The sequence below is a fragment of the Dryobates pubescens genome, chromosome 20, assembly GCF_014839835.1.
Source record: "Dryobates pubescens isolate bDryPub1 chromosome 20, bDryPub1.pri, whole genome shotgun sequence".
NCBI classification, from domain to species: domain Eukaryota; kingdom Metazoa; phylum Chordata; class Aves; order Piciformes; family Picidae; genus Dryobates; species Dryobates pubescens.
Window position 1 is genome coordinate 3,004,705 of NC_071631.1, and position 18,288 is coordinate 3,022,992.

General features: G+C 50.8%; 1 protein-coding gene across 1 annotated transcript in view; it reads right to left on the reverse strand.

The window, feature by feature from the left end:
* CSMD2 (CUB and Sushi multiple domains 2) overlaps positions 1 to 18,288 on the reverse strand; it is a 316,793-nt gene that overhangs the window by 121,371 nt on the left and 177,134 nt on the right. Inside the window, exons 5-7 of the mRNA XM_054170896.1 lie at positions 14,837 to 14,949; positions 7,786 to 7,863; positions 504 to 591 (exon numbers count right to left, since the gene is read on the reverse strand). Coding sequence (XP_054026871.1) covers positions 504 to 591; positions 7,786 to 7,863; positions 14,837 to 14,949 — 279 coding nt within the window. The remainder of the gene's footprint in view (positions 1 to 503; positions 592 to 7,785; positions 7,864 to 14,836; positions 14,950 to 18,288) is intronic.

Here is an 18,288-nt window from a genome sequence, read left to right on the forward strand (position 1 = left end):
TCCCTGGAGGTTGTGGATGCTCCCTCCCTGGAGGTTGTGGATGCTCCCTCCCTGGAGGTGTTCAAGGCCAGGCTGGATGATGCCTTGAGCAACCTGGGCTGGTGGGAGGTGTCCCTGCCCGTGGCAGGAGGTTGCAACTAGGTGATCTTAATGATCCCTTCCAGCCCAAACCATCCAAAGAACCTCTGATCTGGGCCATGGCCTCAGACACAGACACAGAGACACACACAGAGACACACACTGAGCAGTGCACATTAGCACACACACAGCAGTGCACATTAGCACACACACAGCAGTGCACATTTGCACACACACAGAGCAGTGCACATTTGCACACATCTGCTCTAGTCCATCAGTGTCTCAGCAAGCTCTGGGGAGAGAACACATTGAAAGATGTGCAGATGAGCTCTGGAACCAGAGCAGACAGGGCCAAGGAACAGAGCCCGTGGGGGCAGGCAGGAGCTGTGCAACATGCAGGAAAGTCAGAGAGAAAAGGTTCTTACCTAAAGTCGTTGCCTATCCTTTTGCCTCTCTCTGGAATCCCAGGGTCTGGACACATATTATGTCCCTGGGACACACCAACCTGAGTTACTACAAGGCAAAAAAACAGCACATATACAGAGACAGAACAGCAAAAGCAACATTCTTCCAGCAGCTGCCTCGGTGGATGTGGAGAGAAAAATGGCAACTGGGAGCTCAAACCCCCTGAATGTCTTCCATTTGCTTTAGAGAGGAAACCAAAACCACCACAAACACCTCCCCCACCGAAAGAAAAAGGCTTTGGAAGCAAATGCAACTGGAATCATTTCAGCTCAGTTTACCCACCCAGGAAATGTCAGCTAGGGAGGCAGTTTCCCCTCCCTTCCTCCACAGAAGAACCTCTGGAAAGTGTTGGTTTGGGTTTGGTTTATATTTCAATCCCCCCACCCCACCAGCACCACCACCACCTCCATTCTGCAAAATGACAGCAATTAAGCAGCCCACTTCTGAAGCCTGTGATTAAAATGGCCACCTGTGATGCCAGGAGGTGCCAACCAACCACCCTCCAGAGACCCAGCCAGGTGCTACCAGGGGAAGAAAAGAGCCTGATGAAAAGGCAGGTGGATGGGACCAGCACAGGACAAGGGGGAGAAAGGAGAGGGCAATGCAAGGCTGGGATTTTCAAAGCCAGTCATTTAGTCTGAGCATGACAACATGTCATGGAGCAACCTTTGTGGAGCTGCCAGCAGAACATGAGACCTGTGAAGTGGTGATCAGCACTGAACAAACACCCCCAGGCATCGCCCTCTGTCTGCCCATCCCTCCCTCTCCAGCCTGCTGAGCGGTGCAAACGGAGCCCTTGAGCATCAGCCTGAGCTGGGTGTCACCTGGGGGCCCTGCCACCAGGCTGAGAGGGTGAGGTCTGGCAATAGAGTGAGTTCAAAGGTTCAAAGCAGAGGGGCTGTGGAGTCTCCTTCTCTGGAGACTTCCCAAACCCACCTGGGCATTGCAGCCCTGGGCAGCCTGCTGCAGACAAACCTCTTTCAGCAGCGGGGTTGGACTGGGTGATCTCCAGAGGTCCCTTCCAACCCCAACCTCTCTGTGGCCTCCAGCAGCTACCAAAATGCACAGAAAGGGGGGGGAAGGGGGAGCAAAGGGGTGGCTTTGTCAGGGAGCTGCAGAAGTTTGTGACTCATTTTCTCTTGTGCCACTAAGGGAAGGACACAAAGAAAAGAGTGATGCTGTCCTGGCAGTGATGCTGGAGCAGTGAAGCACGGAGCTGAAGCCAGAATGTTTCCATCCCACCACTGTCTCTCACTAGATGAAAGGACCAATCTCAATTACACTTAAGGGCACACCATGTCAGCAGGGCTGCCCAAGCCCACTGCCAGCTGGATGATGGTGTGGTGATGTAAGCAGGCTCCCTGGCGTGGTGGAAGGTGTGGAGACGTGAGCAGGTCGTGGGAGGAGAAGCACAAAGAGACTGCACAGCACAAGCACACAAAAAGGCAGGACCAGCAAATGTGGTGACTGCTTGTGGGGTAATCAGCCCCTTCGTGGGCAGGCACCACAGCTGGAAGGTGGAGCACAGCTTCTAGAAGGACAGAAGGATCAATCTTCTGCTCATGGTGCTCGCCTGAGCATCCACACACAACTGCTGCTGAAAACATTGCAGCTTCTGGCCTCCTCCTTGGCTCTAGGCACTATTGCCTCATCTCACATCTCATGCCCATCAGCTCTGAAAGAGCCTTAGTCTCTCCTGGCCTCACTTTCTGCCCAGCATGTTGGATCTGAGCCCCTGCAGTGCAGCCTGCAGCACCTGGAAGGCTGGGACCATCCCATCACTGGGCAGGGCTTGGTGTTTCAGCAGGAAGCTTTGGTGCTCCACAGCCTTCTCCGTGTGCTGGAGGGCACAAGAGTAATCGAGACACAGCCTTAGAGCAAAGCAGGCTCCTGGGGGACTGTTTTATTCCTTTTGCATATTCATGACCTCACATTAAGCTCATGGATGGAGACACCAGCAAGAGACAGAAGCATGACAGGAGCACAGGATGTCTTTTGATAGCTGCATTTTGTAGCTACAAAGCTTTGCTGCCACCCTTCACAGGTTCTGATGCTGCTGGGTGTACACCAGTGCCAGGAGGATGGCAGCCCCTGTCCAGGGCAGGGATTTGACTGATGCTTCCAGCAGCAGTGCCCCAGTAACTGAAGCAGCCATGACAAAACCCTTCTCCAGGAGTGGCTATCTGCAGCAGGTCTGCACCAAAACAACTTGGTTGTCCTTCAGGAAATCCAATCCCCAGCTTGCAAGAGGCCTTCTGTCAGTGCTTGGAATGCTAGCAGTGCTGCTGAGGGATGAGAGTACAGAGGTGGCAGCACCTTCTTTAGGGTTTCTCACATCACTGCCTACCTACACCAGCATGCTGGCTGCACACAGAGATAGCTCCAAAGCCAAACTGACATTTGGGAGAGGGTTGCATGTCACAAGTCCCTGTGGAACTGGAGGGAAAGTGCTAAGATTCCTCATCTTCTGCACCTTCTCCAGAGTCAAACCACGCTGAAGGAGACAGATCTGCAACGCCCTCATGCACAAAGCCAGCTTCTACAGAGGCATCTGCACCCAAGCACTTGTGTGTGCTCTTCCTTGCAGAGCGCTGCCTGCCCACACCAAGTTCTTTCTCCCGTGGTCAAGGGGCTACCCAGAGAGCATCCTTTGTGCCCACGTTCCTGGCAGCACACCCATGCATGTTGTCCCATACCAGCTGACAGGGACCCTTGAAGCCTCCAACTGAAAAGCTTCAGGAGGAAGCGAGGCTAGAGCTGAGCAGCAGAACCCCCAAGCAGCAGAAGGCAGGGGTTCAGGTATCAAACACATTGCTGAAGGCTAAGCCCACCACTTCTCTTGTTAGCTACCCCTTTGTTCATACCTACACAGCATGTGCAGATAAACCAGAGCACAGAGAAGATAGAAACAGAGCAAGGGGGGGAAAAGGGAAAGTATCTCCATATCATGAGAGCTGGAAAATCTCACTTGTAAAAGAGAGCAAAGGAAAAAAAGGAGAAGATGGATTAGTTGGTCACTTAGAGGAACTTTTGTTCTATCTTTTCACACACACACACAAACACAACTAAAGCAGAGGTTGTGAACCATATTTGTTATGCTGAGGACTTGCTGTCAGCGCTGTGTTCATCTTCCTGAGGGCTTGACTGATCTATGCCTGGGCTGCAGCGCTCCAAAATGACTTTTTCAAGGGCACTAGGAAAACAATAGGTGGTCAAAACTGTGATGAACTGCTCCACTCCTCCACTAAAGGCTCAAGGAGACTCTCCCCCCCCAAACCATGCAACTAGTTCTGCAGCCTGTCTCCTCCTCTTGCTTCCTTCCAGCTGCCTTCCTGCATTCACTGGCAGCCCCTTACAGTCACCTGGTTGGCCACAGTAGTTTACTCCATCTGTTGGAAGAACTGGGAGCCCTCTTTAGCTCTCTGCCTCTCCTCCTCTCAATAAAGTAAGTTCACTGAGAGGCTCCCCAGGGATGAGTTTTTGCATGGAATCTAGGAATGTCCAACAGGAACTGCAAAACAAAGCAGCAGCCAGAAAGGTTTTACACAGACTCAACACTTCCCAGCCTGAGAAAGGCAGTGAGGGTTTTCTTTCCCCCTGGCATGGGGTGGGGGAGGGAAGAATTGCTGCAGTTGTTTGGGAAAGGTCAAACTTGATGAGCACACTGGGCCTTGAAGGTACTCCCTGCAACCACCCAGTCAAGGTATTGGCTTACAAACCCAGGTCTTAAAGCAGGAGGGCTGAGCTGCTGACAGTGTGCTCACCCCAACCAGCTGCTCACTGCCTTGCTGATCCAGGAAGGTCCTTTGGCACCCAGCAGCCAAAAGCATCTCCAGCCCCCCAGGATGCTGATCCAGAGCTTAACCATGTGCATCCAGCTCCATGCAGGTGTGAAAAGGGTTCAGCCTCAGGCTGAGAGGCCCTAACACTGGAGCAGACCACTTCCAGCTGGGGAATTCTGAACCCATGTCTCACAACTTGGTGCTACCTCAGCATAGTTCAGAAGTACAGGAGGTCAGAAACATCTACAGACTTCCAGATTCTTAGAGCCTCTTTGCAGCACATCCTACCCAGACCAAACCCTGCCTCTTCCAGAGCTCTCCTGCCAGGAGCTAGAAATCCAGGGCTGGCTCTTGCCCTGCTCACCACTCCCTTTGTGCTGCTGCAGCACAGCCCAGCCCCACACACCAACACTCATCCCTCAGCACCTGGTGCAGAAAGCAAGCCTGCTGCAATGCTCGACATCTGGAAGCTTCCACACACTAGGCTGAAGGCTGGAACTGGCCAGTGCCTCCAGAATGACTCTGCATTTGTACATTTAAAAGAGGTTTGGACAAACCTGCACGCACACAGAGCCTGCACCGCTTCACACCACCCCCTCCAGCAGCAGCCGGCAGTGCGTTTGCAGGCAGGGCTCGCGGCTAAGGTCACCAGGGCAACTTTGGTGCTGTTTGGTAAAAGCTAAGCCCCAGACCTGGGCTAGGCACATTTATGTACTGCAGAACCCCCAAGATCTCAAATACAAACCTGCCTTTTATATCTTATTCTCCAGAGCTGGATTATTTTGCCTCTAAAACCGGCTCAGGCAAGACATCCAAATGGTTTTAGGGGTGGTGAACAGTACCAGGCACTTCATTTCCCTTTCAATAAACACGTTTGACTGCAACCAAGCACCATCAGCACCATCCCCCCTCCCCACATTCCATGGTTTCACATGAATTCCTCTTCTGGAATAGCACCAGCAGCTGCTATGTGACTACATTCTGCCTCCATGCAGGCAGATGAAACACCCAAGGCTTTCATCTGCCCAGGTAAGGTCTGGCAGCTACCCAGCGTCCATCCAGCACACCAGAGAACCTCTGCAGGAGCTGCAGGGCACGGAGCTGGCAGCTGCAAGCTGCCTGATGTGCTCATAGATAGTCTCCAAGGGCAGAGGGGCAAAGAGCAGTAGAGAACATCGCTGGCAAGAAAGTCTTTGGAACTAAAGCATGCCCCAGCTGGAGCTGGGAGCTGAGAGCCGCAGGAATCGCTCACTCACTTTCCGAGAGCTGAGCCGTACGATACAAGAGCAACAGCAGCAAACCTCCCAGGTCTTTAATCAGCCTGTCCCACCTGTGTAATTATCTCTGATGCCTAGGCAGCCTCATAAGCTCGTGGAAGCTGGGGAGAAGAAGGGGCATGGCTAGCCATGCAAATAATAAATAAAAGAGGCAAGGAGAGAGAGAGAGAGAGAACAAAAGGAGCTGACATCCCAGGCTCCATGGCTCTGAAAATGAACCGCTTTCCTGGAGACATCTGCTCAGGAATCAGCGTTTCTGAAGTTGGAAATGGACTGCAGCTGAAGGCTGTGCAAGATAGAGGTTAATCTGGGTCTGCAATCCAGACCTTGCTGAGAGCAGTGCACGTGGAAGGAGCTGAAGGCACAAGGGTGGGTGGCAAGCACCATGCTGGTAACAGAATTTGGGCCACAGCACTGTCACCATCTCCCTTGTGAGAGCTTAATAGCTCCCAGGCTAAGCTGCCTTCCCTTGCTCTGGTTTGCCTTATCAAGTATGACAAGATTAGCACTACACAAGATGCTGAATTGACAGTTTGAAGGCTGGAGCCTGTTCTCTCTTGGGTGAGGATAAACTGGGCAGAGGCAACAAGAACTCCCTAAGTTTTTATCCTCAGAAGTGGAGCACGATCAGGACAGAGCAGGGTAGGCTGGAAAGGAGAGTTCAGGTCCTGCCCCTCCAGTGCCTTTTCCCAGAGCTCCTGGGGAAAAGGTCATTAGCAATGGGTGAAACTGCTGCAGGGAAGCAGCTCAGCACTCCCAGGGAGCAGAAACGTGAACTCTGTGTGTTCTCAGTGCCAGAATACTCAGATCAATTAACAGCTCCAAACCAGGACCACATCGTTCACAGGGCGGCGCCTCCCTCCCCCACGCTCCCCAGCACCGCAGCTCCCAACTCCCACTCCCAGCACATCCTTTCCTCTCCAGTGCCCACAACCACACCTGCTGGTGTTCTCCAACAGGATTCCATCCCCACTCAAGTGAACTGAAATGTCCATTACAACTCCTCCTGGCAAGGACACATCATATGAGCAGGAACCTCTCCCACACAGGGTCCTTTCTTCGTGCTGAATGAATTTCCTCTCAACACAGCTCAGTGTTTGCTGCTCTGGAATTCTGAGACAACTGACCTCCTGCTCTTTAGGTACCTTGTTGAGTCATGCTCTGGGAAAACTGGAGCTCAGAAGCCCTGGGGCTGGAATGGAGCCATTTTCATTTCAGGCAGACAGCAAGTGTGTATTAAGTGATGCATTAAGTGATGTCTCAAACTCACTTCATCCAGGGGTTGGTGGTTTGGGTGCTGAGTTTTTTTTTCCCCCCCTTAACTGGATTTTTAATCCCAAATTCCAAGGAGTGACAGTGTCCAAAAGGTGCTACTTTGGTGGGTGAAAGTGGACTGGGCAATAAAATGAGCAATTCCATCTTCTCTAACATCTGGCTCAAAAGAAACCCCACCAAAAAAAACCCCCACCACCCAGCTGCATCCTGCTCCTATTTGAATTGATCTAAACCACACTGGAGTTAATGCAGGTCCCTCCTGTTTCAGCTTAGAGCCTTAAGAGGCTGTAGAAAGAAACTGAGAGCCTTGCTTCTGATTTGAGAAGAACCTAATGCAAAGAATGAACAAACCCTAACGGAGTCACCTCCTGCAAGAGGAAAGCACAGCAGGGGCCAGGCAGTGAGCAACAGGCAGAGCATAAACCCCAGGGTTACCACTTCTTGGGATGGGTTTTTTTTCCTGCAGGGAAAGTGAAATAAAATGCAAAGAGAACAAGGCAGAGACTGTGGTGGCCTCTGTGGAGGTTCTGCTAGGTCTTCTCTGGGTGGTGGGCCTCATCCCTACTCTTCATTTTACAGCAGTAACATTAATCCAGCATAAAATTGTTGGCAGCTTGACCTTTTCCATGCTAAAAGGTGACAGAAGGCAGGGATCCCAGTCTGTCCCTGAGCAGGAAGCACACAGAGTACATATCAAATGCACACACACCTGGCCCCTCCGTGCCCACCTCAACCAGTTAGTAAATGCTTGTGAACAGAGCACTGGAAGTGATGCAGTAATGCAGAGGGAAGAGAAGGGAAGCAGTAACACTTCAGAGAGTTTTAGAGATCACTGGCAAAGTCCAAATGAAATGTTCAAGGAGACCATCATTCAAGAGACAGCGTTAAGGAGCAGCCACAACACTTACACACTGATGTCTTCTGGTTGTTGTCCTTGCTGGGCATCAGCTTCACCCCTCGGGACTTCATCTCCATTTGCTTTTTGACTGCAGAGAGAAGATGGAGAAGGAAGCAAAGACAAGGGAAAGGCTTAGTGAAGCATCAAGGATTATTTAAAGAGAAAGCAGAGCTACACCTGGACAGCACCCACAGAGTCACAAAGGTTGGCTGGAAAGGACCTCTGAGATCACCCAGTCCACCACCACCATGCCCACTGAACCACGTCCCAAAGTGCCACAAGTACTCAGGCTTTGAACACCTCCAGGGATGGTGGCTACAGGAAGGCTGCAGAGGGAATTTCCCTGAGGGTGTCTAGAGACAGGACAAGGAGGAATGGCTTGAAGCTGGGGCAGAGCAGGGTTAGACTGGAGCTGAGGAAGAAACTCTTCAGTATAGAATCATAGAATCAATAAGGTTGGAAAAGACCTCAAGGATCATCAAGTCCAACCTGTCACCCAAGACCTCCTGACTACTAGACCATGGCACCAAGGGCCACATCCAGTTCCCTCTTGAACACCTCCAGGGATGGGGCTCCACCACCTCCCTGGGCAGCACATCCCAATGGCTAACAACTCTCTCTGTGAAGAACTTTCTTCTCACCTCCAGCCTAAGCCTCCCCTGGTGCAGCTTGAGACTGTGTCCTCTTGTTCTGGTGCTGCTTGCCTGGGAGAAGAGACCAACCTCCATCTGGCTCCAGCCTCCCTTCAGGGAGTTGTAGAGAGCAAGAAGGTCTCCCCTGAGCCTCCTCTCCTCCAGGCTAAGCAACCCCAGCTCCCTCAGCCTCAGTACGAGGGTGGTGAGACTCAGGCACAGGCTGCCTAGGGAGGCTGTGGCTGCCTCCTCCCTGGGGGTGTTCAAGGCCAGGCTGGATGATGCCTTGAGCAGCTGAGTCTAGCTGAGAGGTGTCCCTGCTTCTGGCAGGGAGGTTGCAGCAGATGATCTCTGAGGTCCACTCAACCCTGAGCCATTCTAGGATTCTATGACAGCAGCAGAGAAAGACCCAGAGAGCAGCTTCCCGCAGCACACCCCTGGATAATTCTGACTTCCAGCCAGCAGGTTGGTGGTTTTTTTCCCTGGCACCTTTGAAGTTCATGTAGTTAAGGGAGAACTCCTCAGCAGAAAGCAGAATGTCCAAATCACTTCACAGCATCCTTTTTTTTTTCTGCTGAGCCAGTCCCTTATCTAGGAAGCAAACCAATCCATCTTCCACTGCAAACTGCTCTTCTTTTCTGGGTCTTTATCTTGTCATGCTTTCATCCTTAAATTAGCACATTTCTAAGACAAAGTTGTCAAGAAAAATTACTGATAGAACTAACAGGGCTCTTTTCTTTCTTTCTTTCCCCAAGGTGCTTTTTTTGGGGGGGGGAGGGTAGGGTGGGGAGGGCTTAGGAAGGGGGGGGAAAAATCATTACAAAACAAATGAATGTGTTTAGAACATCTGTTTGCAGGAGCTTCAGACAGGGAGATGTCAAATGTGGTTCCTTGAAGCTTCCCTAAGGTAGGAGGTTTCCTGAGCTGGCTGCTAGCTTGGAGCTTTGTGTTCAGCCTTTGGTTGCAGCTGTTTGGGGGTTGGTTGGTTGGTTGCTGTTGTGATTTTATTGGCTTTCTCTTTAAATAAAGCACTTCAAACCCAGCTCTGCCTTAGCCTGAAACACTGCTCATGGAGAAGAGCTGGTGGTGTTCATGTCTCTTTCACTAGCACTGGGGTCTTTAGTCTGCTTGGAGGGTGGGGAGGAGGTTGCCCCTCATGTATTGGGGTTTTTCAGAAGGGAAAGATAATTAATGGTGTGCCACCTGCAAAGGGAACCTAGCACACACTTGTTTGGTTTGCTCACTTGAAGCCAGCTGGGAAAGCACAGGGAGAGAAGCAGCAGGTCTCAGAACGCCCCCAGACAGCCTCCAGGTCATGGTGGGATACCCCTGGGATCTTTAGAGCCTGACCTCGAGGGTTTTAACATAGAAAAATAAACTTATTTGGGCTGGAAAAGACCTCTAAGAATACCGAGTCCTTCCAGAGGGGAGAATGAATTCCCTCTGCCTGGGGAAGCCCAAATCCCTCTGCCTGGGGAAGCCCAAATCCCTCTGCCAGAGGAAGCTGCTCCAATCCCACAGCCACAACCACCCTGTCCTGATCTTGGTCAGATCCTGATGGTGCTGCCAAGGGTGGTTTCCATCCCCAGGCAGCCCCAAGAGGCTCCCCAGGCTCTTGCTGAGGCTGCAGTGCAGCACTCAGACCTTCATCAGGACACTGCACAGGGAAGGTCCTGTTCTGCTCCCCCTCCCTCACGCTGCAGTTAATGATTCTCTGGCACTTTCCAAGCGAGGCCAGGGATAACCTCGGAGTCTCAGCCAAAATTCCCTCCCAGTCCATAAACCAGAGTCAAGCCCAAGTACCTAAGACTAAGCCTGAGCTGCTGCAGGGTGTACAACAGCTCATGACTGTGCAGGATCTAATTCACTGCTCTGTAAAGTGCTTTGGGCACCAGCTCTGAGAGCAGCTTTATAAAGCATCATTTCCATTTTTATATCCTCCACCACTTCCCTCCAAGTTCCTTTACACAATTACCAGGGAATTTTTTTCTCCTAGTCACACACAGAGAAAAGCAGAGGACTGCTGGAGGAAGCTTGCAGCCTGCAGCCTGAAGGGGCAAGCAGAGCTTCCCAGCCACCACCACCAATGCCCTGCACATGGAGTGTTGGTGCCGACACCATCGATGCATCCTCACTCCAAGAAAGACCTTGAGGGGCTGGAGCAGGTCCAGAGAAGGGCAATGAAGCTGGGGAAGGGTCTGGAGAACAGGGCTGGTGAGGATCAGCTGAGGGAGCTGAGGTTGTTCAGCCTGGAGGAAAGGAGGCTGAGGGGAGACCTTCTGGCTCTCTACAGCACCCTGAAAGGAGGCTGGAGCCAGGTGGGGGTTGGGCTCATCTCCCTAATATCAGGTGATAGAAGGAGAGGAAATGGCACCAGGGGAGGGCTAGGTTGGAGATTAGGGAAAGTTTCTTTGCTGCAAGAGTGGTCAGGCACTGGAACAGGCTCTCCAGGGAGGTGGTGGAGTCCCCAGCCCTGGAGGTGTTCCAGAACGCTGTGGAAATGGCACCTGGGGCCATGGTTTAGTGGCCATGGTGGGGTTGGGTTGATGATTGGACTGGATGATCCTAGAGGTCTTTTCCAACTAAAATGATTCTGAGATTCTCTAGCTCTATGATGGGCTGCTGCATCCCTGGGAGGGCCAGCACTCCTCAGGGCACACCACCTCCAGCAGCTTGCATTGATTTCACAGGGCTGCTGAGCATCCTAATGCCCACCAGAAAGCAATAGGTCTGGAGAGGTCACAGCTTCACCGCACCCAGGCTGTGCACACAACTGCAGAGGTTGAAAACAAACCTTGCTCCAAAGCACAGAGCTTCTCCTTCTTGCCTCCCAGAGCACAACCCCACTCCAAACTGGTGACTAATGGCAAGCCTGGCTCCAAACCACCCACCAGTAATGAAAACAAGCAGCAGGCCCCAGACATTCATTACTGAGGACCAATCCTAAACTGCAGAGCCCAAACTGCATTAGCCAGCAAGTGCCTCCTGCCCTAATTGCATCATGTCTCTTTCAACAATAATTGATAAAGAGAGATGACTGCTCACTCCCCTCTTAATCCTTCATTTTGTTTGTGACATGGAGACATCCTGATGAAAGTCAAGCTTTATAAATGACTCAATTTAGATTAGAACAAGTCAGAATATGATATCACTTACTCTTTTTACACACACACACATGGGGGGGGGGGAGGGGGGAGAGAGAGAGAGAGAGAGGGAAAGGAAAGATAATAACTAAATAACAATCCTCCTACTCCTTGCCCTCGAAAATCTGGTGGAATGAAATCTGTTTTGTTTGTAAGGCTGCCTGTAGAGCAGAGCAACAAAGGGACTGTGTCAGGATAATTGGATGAGCAGAAATTCCTCTGTTTTCTGAAGGGCTTTGCTCTTCACACGGAGCTGAGAGATCTAATGGAATACTCAGGGTCCTGTCAGATTTGAGAGATGACATTACAAAGCTGCTCCAGCAAAGCAAGGCAGTTGGAGGTGTTCCTTTTAATCCAGCTCATGTTGCTCTAAATGAGAATTTAAGGAGGCATTTATTTATTTTTAATTTGGAAAATGGCATCTCAGAAAGAAAGAAGGAAAGAAGTGAACAAAGCAAGCAAGCAAGCAAGCTCTCAGCCATGGAGGGAGCTGGGGTTGTGCAGCCTGGAGGAGAGGAGGCTCAGGGGAGACCTTCTTGCTCTCTACAACTCCCTGAAGGGAGGTTGGAGCCAGGTGGAGATTGGTCTCTCCTCCCAGGCAAGCAGCACCAGAACAAGAGGACACAGTCTCAAGCTGTGCCAGGGGAAGTTTAGGCTGGAGGTGAGGAGAAAGCTCTTCCCAGCAAGAGGAACTGGCCATTGGGATGTTCTGCCCAGGGAAGTGGTGGAGTCACCATCACTGGAGGTGTTCCAAAAAGGCTTGGATGTGGCCCTTGGAGCCATGGTTCAGTTGTCAGGAGGTGTTAGGGATTAGGTAATAGGTTGGACCTGGTGATCTCTGAGGTCTTTTCCAACCTTATTGATTCTATGAACCTCTGCAATGTTTGCTGGGGGAATGCTTTCAAAAGAATCCGAGGATGGGGACTGCTATGATAGAACCAGAGAATCATTACAGTGGGAAAAGGTCTCTTAAGGTTATCCAAGTCCAACCACCAACCCAACACCACCATGGCCACTAACCCACAGCCCCAAGTGCCATGGCCACAGGTTTCTTGAACACCTCCAGTGGATGGGGACTCCAGCACCTCCCTGGACAGCCTGTGCCAGGCCCTGACCACTCTTGCAGCAAAGAAATATTATGCAGTAAATTCTGTGGAGAGATGGCTTGCACCAGCCAGAGCATAACTGCCATCTCTTTAGCAGCATTTCCAGTCCAGCAGCTTCTTCATTCCCTCTTTTACAGCACCTCATCCCTCTGCTGAGATGGGGATGAGAGGGGATTCAGATTGCATCAGGTTGGAAAGGACCCTCAAAGGGCATCCTGTCCAACCCCCCTGCAGGCAGCAGGGACACCTCTAAAGCAGGAGGGGTGGGAGGAGGACAAAAAGGATCCATGCACTGATTTCTCTGCAGCCCCCTTTATTTGCTTTCACAGAGCCTGAGGGGTGGGGGAGAAAGTGCTTGCAAGAATGCAAGATTCATCTGACACAAAAGGGAAGAGGAAAGTGAAAAACACTTTGACTCCCCCTGGAAGGGAATGAATTTGCTGGATTCAACATAAAGGAAACCTGTAAACAGGCTGATGGTATCTAACCTTGCTTTCAGATTCATAAAGAGATTCCCAAACTAGGCCATGGATTAGAAGGAGCTGAAATGGAGCAGACAGGAAGGGTTCTGCTAGAATTAAGCATCAGTTTGAAACAGCATGGAAGGGAAATGACTTTCTTATAGATTATCAGCAAAGCCAGATACTGTCTGAGAGGGCACAGCATGCTAATGAGTGATGAATGCACATCTCCAGGGAGCAGACAAGTTGGAGTCATCCCAATCTTAGTAGCTGAAAGGGAGCTACAGGAAGCCTGGGGAGGGACTGCTCAGGAGGGCTTGGGGTGATAGGATGAGAGGCAATGGTTTGAAACTGGAGCAGGGGAGATTTAGATTGGACATTAGGAGGGAGTTCTGCACAGTGGGAGTGGTGAAATACTGGAAGAGGCTGCCCAGGGTTGTGGTTGAGGCCCTGTCCCTGGACACATTCAAGATCAGACTTGCTGTGGCCCTGGGCAACCTGCTCTAGTTGGAGGTGTCCCTGCTGCCTGCAGGGGGGGTTGGCCAAGATGCCCATGCAGGGTCCATTCCAACCTGATGCACTCTGTGACCCTGAATCCTGGGGTCTGCTCACATCTTGCCTGCTGTGTAACACATTCTGCTTGCTATGCTTTATCTGGCATCACACATCCTCTTTTGTAGGCATTTATTTATTTCTCCACATTAAAATATTTATGTCCTGAGAAGATCATGTTCTTTAGAAGAGGCTTGCACTGCTTGTTGGGAAGCTGAACTGGCCACAGGCTCCACTGACTGCAAGCATCTTGCCTTGGGCCCTGGGTTTTCCTGCTTTTGTTTGTCCTTTTTGTTTCCTATTTTAGCACTGAAAGGGGTGGAAAGATGCTGAGAAACTCCACAAACCCCAGCAAACATGTGAAGAACCCATGTCAGATTCCCTCTGCCACCAAGGCAGAGGTCCTGCTTCAATGCCCTTTCAAGAGCACCTCCTTGAGCTCCTCTTGGAGACACTCGACACCACCAAAGCTCAGTTCATTATATCTAACGCAACAGCTTCCAAGCAGTGTGCTAGATTAGAAGCCCCCTGACATTTCTCTAATCAGAGGAAATTATAACATTAATCTTTACTTTTCTATTTAAGAGAAAGGGATGATTCAGACAGGTGTTTTAATAGAAAGCAGCAATCATGACAGCAGAGGAAAATGTCATCTCCAAAGCTATCAGCTGCCATGCACTCGTTTGTGTTACACTGAGGGGGGAAAAAAAACAACAAAGGCTCAGTCTTTTTCCCCCCCCTCTTTCCCTCCCCCCTTTCTCATCATTTAAAGTCATTTACATGCTAGAGGAAAGCAAGGAAAGTTAAATACCAGTGGTGATTCACAAAGCAAAGCCCACGTTGAGGCCATAACGTTGCTGAAGCGAACAGGGAACAAACAGGGCAAGCCTGCAGATTTTAGCAAAGGAAAACTCCTTCCCCCCTTGGGTTTTGTCCCTGCCAGCCCAGGGCTGTGCTGCTTTTTAGTCACAGACTGGGTTGGGGTGGAAGGGACCTCATGAGGTTCCAACCCCCCTGCCATGCGGAGGGACACCGCACCAGCCCAGGCTGCTCAAGGTCTCATCCAACCTGGCCTTGGACACCTCCAGGGTTTTCCTGAAGTAAGCTGCAGGGAAAGTTTGGCCAAAGAGACAGAGCGAGGAGTGGGAGCAGGCAGTAAGAACTTACCTTGGTACTGGGCACTGAAGCCCTTCTGCCTGTGGTTGCCATCTGACGTGAAGTGAAGCCGCAGCCAGTTTTTACTGCTGATAACTGGGGCAGGCAAATTCATCCCAGTGAACCTGCAAGAGAGCAACCAGGAACAGCCAAAGCTTAGTAAGGACTGCCAATGATACCCCACCAAAAGCTGTCCTTACAGGCAATCCTGAAGGAGTGTCACAAGCTCAAAGAGAGAGCCTTGCACACCCCATGGGTGCCTTTACACATCCATTCACAGCATCATAGAATGCATTGGGTTGGAAGGGACCTTTAAAGGTCACCTAGTTCCACCCCCTGCAGTCAGCAGGGACATCCCCAACTAGATCAGGTTGCTTAGAGCCCCATTGAGCCTGAACTTGAATGTCTCAGGAGCTGGGGCCTCCACCACCTCCCTGTGCAACCTGTTGCAGTGTTCCACCACCCTCATAGTAAAGAGCTTGTTCCTCATGTCCAGTTCCTTTGCTTTTCTTCCCAGCTGGTGGTGACACATTTGGAGGTGCAGGGGTTTCCACTCCTTCCTTCTGAGGTAAAGGAGAAGGAGGCTGAGATGGGTGACCCCAGGCACAGATGGGTCCAGCTGGACAGCCTAAATGCTCCAGTCTTCTCCTCTGCCATGGAGAATGAGTGGAAGGTATAGAACATAGGTTCATAGATTCATAGAATGGTTTGGGCTGGGAGGGACCTTAAAGATCATCCAGTTCCAACCCCCTGCCACGGGCAGGGACACCTCCCACCAGCCCAGCTTGTTCAAGGACTCATCCAACCTGGCCTTCAACACTACCAGAGAGGAGACATCCACAGCCTCCCTGGGCAACCTGTTCCAGTGTCTCACCACCCTCACAGGAAAGAATTTCTCCCTCCTCTCCAGACTAACATCTCCCAACCACATTTCCCCAGAGTAATAAAGCCACACAGCTTTGTCACTTCTAGTGTCTTATTGGTGTCACCTAGAAGTGACATCCAAATCATCTCAGGAGACACACTACAGCTCAGGAATGCAAGCTGAGCTGGACCCTTATTCAGTTCCTGTCTTCATATTTGGTTACCCCCCCCCAACAAAACAGCTGAAGAGAGAGGCATGTTCATTGTAACTGGGGAAGACAAAGGATTGCAAGAATGATTTTCTTTTACTGGAAATAGCTAGCAAGCAGCAGTGATTTATGATCTGTCCCAACCTGGAGGAGATTACAGCCATCAAACATCAGATGGAAAGCTCCACAGCCCATTAGCAGTCCTTCAGCAACTCTTCCTTTCCTACCTCTCTGGACTTCCCTCCCCATCCCCTCCTGTTTTAAGAAGTTTTGTGCTGTTTGCTGTATTAAATAAACTCCAGATCATCACTCCTGGCTGGGTTCTCACAGGCCAGGTCTCACTCTGGGACTATGTTTACCTGTCAGGGTACTCCTGAATTGAGCTACAGAATGGTGACATTAACTAATGGTGACACTAACCACCAAGCACAGCCAGGGAGGGGATTCTCCCCCTCTGCTCTGCTGAGACCACACCTGGAGCAATGTGTCCAGTTCTGGAGCCTCTCTTACAGGAAGGATCTGGAGGTGCTGGAAGGTGTCCAGAGAAGGGCCAGGAGGAGGAGCAGAGGGCTGGAGCTGCTCTGCTGTGAGGACTGAGGGAGTTGGGGTTGTGCAGTCTGAAGGAGAGAAGGCTCCAAGGAGACCTAATTGTGGCCTTCCAGGATCTGCAGGGGGCTCCAAGAAAGCTGGGGAGGGACTTTGGAGGGTGTCAGGGAGGGATAGGACTGAGGGGGATGGAACAAAACTAGAAGTGGGGAGATTCAGATTGGATGTCAGGAAGAAGTTGTTCCCCATGAGGTTGGTGAGAGACTGGCACAGGTTGCCCAGGGAGGTGGTGGAAGCCTCATCCCTGGAGGTGTTTGCAGCCAGGCTGGCTGTGGCTGTGTGCAAGCTGCTGTGGTGTGAGGTGTCCCTGGCCACGGCAGGGGGGTTGGAACTGGCTGATCCTTGAGGTCTCTTCCAACCCTAACAATTCTATGACACTAACCATGGTAAGGAGAACATCAGTACCATGACCAGAGCTAATATGGAATCCTCTCATTGCTAATGAAAGCTCATTTGATCAGTTTTAACCCTAGACTTGTTTAACAGCAATGAGCATTCCACTCCCTCTGCTTTTTCAGATGAAGGTAAGAGGACCCTGCCAATCCCAGATCACAGAATGCATGGGGTTGGAAGGGGCCCTCAAAGGTCATCTTGTCCAAACCCCCTGCAGGCAGCAGGGACATCTCCAGATGAAGCAGGTTGATCACAGCCACATCAAGTCTGATCTTGAAGGTCTCCGGGGATGGGGCCTCAACCACATCCCCTGGCAAACCTGTTCCAGCATTTCACCACTCTCACTGTGCAAAACTTCCTCCTGGTGTCCAACCTAAATTTTCCCTGCTCCAGTTTTAAACCATTGCCTCTCATCCTATCACCCCAAGCCCTTCTAAACAGTCCCTGCCCAGGTTTTCTGGTTTAAGGTCTCCCTGGAGCCCTCTCTTCTCTGGGCTGAACAACACCAGCTCTCCTAGTCTGTCCTCACAGCAGAGGTTCTCCCACTCCCTGATCATCTCTCTGGCTTCCTCTGGACCCACTCCATCAGGTCCATGTCTCTCTTATGCTGGGGGCCCCACAGCTGAAGAGAGCACTGCAGGTGAGTGCTCACCAGAGCCCACACATTTCCACCAGCAGAACTACTAGCCCAGAAAATACTTTAGAAGCCTTTTACTCAGTCAGCAGCCCCAAAGCTGAACTTACCTTTTGCTAAGCAAACAGCAGGGGCCAGGGTGGGACTTGGCAGTGTATTTACTGATGGTGGCTGAACTGGAATGCACCCCTGGCTCCATTCATTAATGGGAGCAGAGATGATAACTCTGCATAACTAAGGCATCTCTGCCACCTACAGTACAGACTAAACCCTCCATGGCTGGATCCTGCAGGATGCTGAAGCATGGCTGAAAACCATTCTTTAATGCTTGAAGGTTGCTGCTCCTTAGCATTCCTTTATTGATCATTATCTCTCTCCTTGTGTGTTTGACACACAAGGTGTTCAATGGATTCTACAGCTCCTCCTGCCATCCTCTTTGGATAGCTCACAGACAGATGAACTAATTTCAGCTGAAACCTTTTCTTCCTTCCTTTCTTTCTTCCTCTCCTTCTTTCTTCCTCTTTCCTCCTTTCTTTCTCCCTTTCTCTTTCTCTCTTTCCTTCTTTCTTTCTCTCTTTCTCTTTCTCCCTTTCCTTCTCTTTCTCTTTCTCCCTTTCTCTCTTTCTTCCTTTCTTTCCTTCTCTTTCTCTTCCTTTCTTTCTCTCTTTCTTCCTCTCTTTCTCTCTCTTTCTTTCTTCCTTTCTTTCTCTCTTTCTCTCTTTCTTCCTTTCTTTCTCTCTTTCTTCCTTTCTTTCTCT